Source organism: Natrix helvetica (assembly GCF_964273705.1).
Source record: "Natrix helvetica genome assembly, chromosome: 7".
NCBI classification, from domain to species: Eukaryota; Metazoa; Chordata; class Lepidosauria; order Squamata; family Natricidae; genus Natrix; species Natrix helvetica.
Window position 1 is genome coordinate 27,120,775 of NC_138558.1, and position 7,375 is coordinate 27,128,149.

A 7,375-nucleotide genomic window follows, 5' to 3' on the forward strand; every position below is an offset into this window, starting at 1 on the left:
CCCAGTCCATTATTATTTCTCTAAAGGAACTCTGAAGAATCATTGGTTTTAAATCACTTTTCCCATTGATGTATCCAGCATGATTTACTCCTCTGAACTAGGTGATTTTCCCTGGGATCTACCCTTCCCATCTCCTGAGATCAGAACACTTTTTAATATATGAAATCAAATAAAGAAGAAATGAATCTGCACACTGAAAATGTAAGTCAGGTTTATGAAATCAGCTCAATATATATATATACATATTAGGTATGTATTACCTAATTACCATATTAGGGAAGCCTAATATGAAGGCTGAAGCCTCCAGAAGGAGAAAAATGGCCCAACGGGCAACCCGGAAGTCCGTTCCCGAATTTCCGGTTTGTGTTGGGCCGTTTTTTGCCCTCTCAGGTCAAAGAAGCCTCTGGATCCTCCTAGAAAGCCTCTGGAGCCTGGGGAGGGTGAAAAACGGGCCTACTAGGCCCATTAGAAGTCAGAAAATGGGCTGTTTCCAGCCTCCGGAGGGAGGGGGGGAGAGGCCATTTTCACCCTCTTCAGGCTCCAAGAAAGCTGTGGGGGAATGCAGCTCCAGCAGTAGCAGTAGTTTTCCCCTTCCTCCGCCCAGCTCTCCACCCTCTCCTTTGTTTACGCTCCCCGCTGGCTCTGAGGTTGCAGGCGCCTAGGGAGACAATATTTTTAACACCATCAATCAAAAACATTTGCCTATCTCAGGTCCTTGGGAACAACTGGATTGGTGGTTAAAAATGTCAAATTGAGTTTAAACATTTGGCTGACTGTACAACTAATTATAATAATGTCTTACATAGATTCAGTTTGGTCTAGTGGTCAAGGCACCAGTCTAGAAACTGAGAGACAGTACGTTCTAGTCCCACCTTAGACATGAAAAATGATGAGTAACTTTGGGCCAGTTACTCTCTCTCAGCCCAATTCATCCCACAGAGTTGTGCTTGTGGAGTAAATAGGATGAATATTAAATTAAACTATCAAACCCAGTTAGATCCAATTTTCAGACTTTTGTGAGAGCAAGAACATGATGTCTTTGGAAAAAACAAAAACCCTTCAAATGGAATTATGACTCAAGCTTAGAAACAATCAAGTCTAGGTACTCACTTATTCCTTTTTCTTTCGAAGCAATTTTCTCAATATCCTTTAATTGGAATACATCTTTCTGATACCAAAAAAGGGAGAAGAAAACAGTTTGTTTTGTAATGTGTTCCTATTATAGCGAAGGACAGAAACATTACTGAACTCACTAAATTCTCTCTCTAAATGTATTGCAAGAATAAAAGAAGAAAAACTATGTTAAAAATAATTTAACCAGACTATTAGAAGACACTTTCTGATAAGAATGAAAAAACCATCGGATCACTTGCATTTCCTCAAAGGACACATGTATTTCGCTGCTTCTAACGTAATTGCATCCTGCTATTTACTAAATACTAATTACTGTATTTCTTTTTCATTTATTCTAACATTTTAGACAGTGATATCAATAACTGCTAATGCGTGTTTTGCATCTGTTCTAAAATTACCCTTTTCAGACATAAAATTAAATGGAACTGTTGCTGCAGGATCATGTAAATGAATATCTTTAAAAACCACCCAAAGTAGACAATAATAAGCAAATATTTGTGAAGTAAGAACATTTAGCTTGGCTCATTCATTTCATTCTTTTGTTCAGCATTCTATAGCCAAATAGTTTTATAGACTTTATAAATTTCATATGCAATTCAAAATAAAATACAAAGAAAACAAATATATTAACATGAAAAATAGTCTTTATAGCACTGAAATATTATATGACTCAAAGCTCTACACATAAAAATATAATATTCCAGATTAAAGAGACATTTATTCATGTATGCATCTTCTTTGCTCCACCATTCATGATGCAAGTAGACTAACATTAGGATGTCTTTAATAATTATAGGTTCCTGATTCATCAAAGTCTTTTTATCTATACTAAAATAGTTTTCCTCAAATTAAGATAAAATATATAAAACACTATATAAATTTCTTAGAATATTTGGAATGTTTTACATTAAAAGGCAATTTATCAAAGGTCAGTTGTCAGATTGAGAGTAGAATTCAACATTTCATTATGCCATAGAGAACATTTAAAATTGGTATGCCTTTTTTGACATGATCATTTTTCCACATGAGTTTACATGATAAATTACTCTTAGGCATCATGGAAGTGACTACAGCCATTAGTATATAGCAAGGACCTTTAACCAGTCCTCTTGGCAACTCTGTATTTTCAAATCAGATTCTCAATTTGTTTAAAAAAATCCAAAGTAATAGAAAGCAACAAAAAATATTACTTACTGTTTCAAAAAAGATTTCCAGCATTCGAGTTCTCTTCTCTTCAACGCTAAGACCTCTTTTCTTTGACTAAATAGGAAAAGCCACGCTACATAAATGACTGCATTCAAAACCAAAAATCTTAGATACGTAAGTTAAAATGAAGGACTACACTGAGAGCTTGAAGAGTCTCAACCTATCTGATGGGCATCAGCTTTGATAGACTTTGTGGAAACTTCCCACACAATTTATTTCCAGTTTTATATATAAGATATTATTCAAAAGATGACATATCTGATTTCAGTCATAAAATTAGTTTTATATGTTTATTTGCACAGATTTTACTATCTATAGTAATTTAATGTATTTTTTTTCTTCAACAGAAGTATCAGTATATGCAACTACTTCAAAACTATTAAGACATTCAAATATAAAACTTATTTCTGATGTGTTTGTTTCATTTATTCTGTTGAAAATACAAGAAATATTGTCTTGACTGTAGAATCATATATTTTTGTCTGATTTATATTATTCCATAATAATTGTCTACATGCATGTCACAATAAAAAATATAAAATAATTTAATCCAAAACAATGTATAATCAAACATTTGATTGATTCATAAAATATATTTATAAATTACAAAATGTATAAAACCAACTCATAACAACTCCAAAAATGAACACATTTTTAAAACAAACTACGGGGCTTTTTCAAAGATGAATGAAATATTTTCTTCTGATGCCCAAAATACATTTTCTTTATATTTTAATAGTTCTATACTGAATGTACACACACCCAAACACACACAACCTGCATTTTGTGGACATAAAAGTATAGGAAATAAATAAGCATGGCTATCCAATAAACAAGCATTTTCTTTAAGACTGCTATTTGCTTCATAAGATCATTTGGAAAGTCTGCCTACAGCTGCTGCTAAACCAGCTGCTATACTATAGCGATACCTTTTTAGGACCAACTAAGAGTATCAAGTTGTCAAGTTCTAGCAAATTATTGCACAAATTCATATACTGAGCCATGGTAGTGCAGTAGTTAGAATGAAGTACTGCAGGCTACTTCTGCTGACTGCCGGCTGCCGGCTGCCTGCAGTTTGGCAGTTCGAGTCTTACCAGCTCAAAGCTGACAGACTTCCATCCTTCCAAGGTGGGTAAAATGAGGATCCAATTGTTGGGGGCAATATGCTGACTCTGTAAACTGCTTAGAGAGGGCTGTAAAGCACTGTGAAGCGGTATATAAGTCTAAGTGCTATTGCTAAATTATAGTGCAACCCTATTTTTATACCTGCTTGTTTATGCGGCTTTGTCATGAATGACAGCTATGATAAAGCAACCCATTTCTTCCTACGGTTATCAGCCTGATTAGCAATAATGTTACACATACCAAAGTTGTGAGTAGATACAATATTTACTACAGAAGATACTATTACCCTTCCTGGCAATGCTTTTATTTACATAATCTTTAACCTATTATAATCAATTAAACAGTGTGGACAATAACAGGTGTTACGTTTCAAAAGTTCAATAGCAAAACGTTTGTTCAACTTTCAACAACAGGTTTTAAGACTAGTAGTTGTAAATGATTTGTTTAAAATAATGTGTTTTACCACCCTCATTTAACTGGCTGTGCTCTAAGTTATTTTCACAGCTATATGCACTACAAGGTATCTATGTTTTTAAGGTGCGTTGTATAGACATATACTTTTACATGCATTTCTCTTCCTTGGTTACAAGCTTTGCTGTATAGTAAACAGAATTGCAAAGGGAATAATTTGTAAACATAATCAAAACATACTCTGTACAAGATTAGTATTACTTAGGGATTTTTAAAAAAATTAGGTTTTTTTAAAATTTCCAGGATTAATATCCCACTCACTTTCACAAGAGAGATCTTTAAACAGCCGTTATTCATGATACCATAAGGAAAATTCTTGGACAAATAAATAATATCTCAAGACCTAAAATGGACACCTAGCATCAAAAACATCATTAAAAAGCACAACAAAGAATGTTCTTTCTGCACCAATTCAGAAAGCTCAAACTGCCCAAGGAGCTGCTGATAAAGAGTTCTACAGAGGAATTATTGAGTCTGTCATCTGCACCTCTATAACTGGTTTGGTTCTGCAACCCAACAAGACAGACACAGACTTCAGAGCATAATTAGAAGCGCAGAAAAAAGAAATACTACTAATCTGGCTCCCATTGAGGACCTGAATACTGCACTAGTCAAAAAGAGGGCTATGAAAATATTTACAGACCCCTCTTATCCTGGACATAAATTGTTTCAACTTCTACCCTAAAAACAACTCTATAGAGCACTGCACACCAGAACAACGAGACACAAGAACAGTTTTTTCCCTAATGCCATCACTCTGCTAAACAAATAATTCCCTCAACACTGTCAAATTTTTTACTAAGTCTGCATTACTATTACTATTAATCTTCTCATTGTTCCTATCACCCATCTCCTCCCACTTATGACTATAACTTTGTTGCTTGAATCCTTAGGATTTATATTGTTTCCTAGTATGATTTGACTGTTTATTTGTACCCTATGACTATCATTAAGTGTTGTACCTTATGATTCGTGATGAATGTATCTTTTCTTTTATGTACACTGAGAGCATATGCACCAAAGACAAATTCTTTGCGTGACCAATCACACTTGGCCAATTAAGAATTCTATTCTATTCTATTCTATTCTATAATGAAGGGAAGGAATGACCATTACTATTATGGATTTCTTAAATACTGATGGCTAACTCTGCAAAACCTGAAGCAGAGGCAGAACTCCGGCAAAAGAGTTTAAAAAGTGGAGATTTATTCTAAACAATTTACATATCCCACACAGCAAAATCCCTATATTTTGGGATTGATGTTATGCATGCATATATTTCCAATTCTTGGAAATTCTGTGGATCTTCTTCTTCTTCTTCTTCTTCTTCTTCTTCTTCTTCTTCTTCTTCTTCTTCTTCTTCTTCTTCTTCTACTACTACTACTACTACTACTACTACTAAACTATTACTTTATTAAACTAACTACTACACTTATATGTTGGGATTACTAGATATAATAATGAAAGTGTTCAGAACCAGAGTATGAATTCTGTGTACAGGTAGTGATTGACTTGCAACAGTTCATTTAATGACTGATCAAAGTTACAACATCCTGAAAGAATTGACTTATGGCCATTTCCCACACTTAATGACTATCTGTATTTAATAGATCCAAAATCTCCATTCCCTCCCCACTCTGGGGCCAGCCAGAGGTGGTCTTTGCCAGTTCTCCAGTAGTTCTTCTAACTACTCAAAATTTCTGCTACAGGTTCTCCAGAATTTCTGTTGAATTTCACCCCTGATATACTGGTCTGAAGGTGGGGAAATATGGAACTCACCATTCTCTCCCAAGCAGAAGTCTGCTTGACTTCTGTATGAGCAAGGGAGGGCTGGAAATACACATGATTAATTGTAAGTGGAGACTGCTATAAATGCTCAATTCATGTTCAATCTCGCTCAGTGATTCTATATTGATTCTGTCTCAAAAGATCGTTACAAAGATTAAACGGAAGAGAGAAGGTGTAATTAAAATATAGAACTTTCTTTTGATCTAGTCAATTTATGTATTATATGGGGTGAGGGTAGTTACTTTAAGACAGACATGGGGGACGACGGCCTTTTATGACTTGTGGACTTCAACTCCCAGAATTCCTGAGCCAGCATTGCTCAGTAAGGCCGGCTCAGGAATTCTGGGAGTTGAAGTCCACAAATCATAAAGGGACTATCGTCCCCCACTCTTATTTTGACCTTTCTGTCAGTGCCCTCTTCCTTGAGGGAAAGCCTTATGGAGTTCAAAGACTTCTAGGCGAGTGGGCTGTCTGTGACTTCCCCAAATAGGTTGCCTACAACTAGCGCTCCATCACCGACCCGCTAGCTGAAGATAACTGGGTTACGCTGAAACACGTCAGGACGCATCAGGTGCGAGAAACCCAATTTCTTAAACAAGTCCGACTAACCTCGAGGAAAAGAGGTTAATTACTCCAGCTTCTTCCATCCCTGCGTTGGACTCCACTTCCCACTTTCCCCAGGTACCTCAACGGGTGTTGGGCATGATGGGAGCTGTAGTTCAACGGGGAAATAACATTGTCACTCGATCGTATATACAGCCTTCACAGCCCGCTATATGGGAGCGGTGAGTGACTTAGAAAGCTCGCAAGCCCTGCGGACACGGGCCGGCTTACCATCTCCTGTCCGCCACAGGTCCTCCTTCAAACGGCGGGAACGGGATTTGAGCGGGAAAAGCGGCGGGAAACCATCCCGCCTCATTTGACGAGAAAGTGCCGCCTGACGGCGCTCAGCTGTATTTGCAGCGCAGCAATGGTTGAATTGGCCCCGCCCTTGCTTTTTTTTTTTTTTGCAGTGTCCTATAGAGCTAGAAAAAAGAAAAGAGCGCAGAAAATGTGCACGCGTATACGGGAGCTCGCTCACGTTCGGTAATTATTCGGCTGTTTTCTCCTTTTCCCCGTTAAGGCAAATCATTGTAATACTTCTCAATGCTTCGTCCAAGGGTTCTAAATGCGTAACCGTGAGTTATTTCTTTATGCATTTAATTTCACACGTGGAGTAGCATTTTATTTCATACGTGGAGTAGCGTATGGAGAATATTATTTTGGGAATATTAGCGCAAGGTTTACGTATTTAATTTCTATTCCTACAATCAGCGGTAATCAAAATCCTTTTTAATCCGAAATACGGACAGGAATATTAAAACCATACTCAGAAATAATGTTGATCTTTTGTGCTACTTTTATTTTCAGGTGCTCCTAATCAATTTATTAAAAATAGAACTGAAAAAAACCCGAATATTAAATAGGATAAAAGTTATCTAAACTATTGGAGGGAAATTTCAAAATATTTGCTACACTTATTAAGACTGTTCTCACTCTGAATTCACGTATCTATGGTGTTTGCAATTAAATAGCATGCTTTGTTATCTATTTCGGGCAATTGTCTGAAATTAACACCTGCTTTGAAAAAAATTGCAACTTCACTTAGGAT

The 7,375-nt window shown here is 36.3% G+C and overlaps 1 protein-coding gene across 5 annotated transcripts in view; it reads right to left on the bottom strand.

Moving 5' to 3' along the window:
• MND1 (meiotic nuclear divisions 1) overlaps positions 1 to 6,722 on the bottom strand; it is a 32,804-nt gene extending 26,082 nt beyond the window's left edge. The window contains exons 1-4 of one of the 5 annotated variants that reach the window (XM_081959625.1): positions 6,559 to 6,722; positions 6,334 to 6,436; positions 2,326 to 2,394; positions 1,111 to 1,172 (exon numbers count right to left, since the gene is read on the bottom strand). In XM_081959625.1, coding sequence (XP_081815751.1) covers positions 1,111 to 1,172; positions 2,326 to 2,394; positions 6,334 to 6,371 — 169 coding nt within the window. In that variant the 5' untranslated portion in view covers positions 6,372 to 6,436; positions 6,559 to 6,722. Of the gene's footprint in view, positions 1 to 1,110; positions 1,173 to 2,325; positions 2,395 to 5,715; positions 5,854 to 6,333; positions 6,437 to 6,558 lie in introns of those variants that run through there. The other 4 variants (XM_081959626.1, XM_081959628.1, XM_081959624.1 and 1 more) reach the window with 4 other exon arrangements.
• Positions 6,723 to 7,375: the final 653 nt, after the last annotated feature.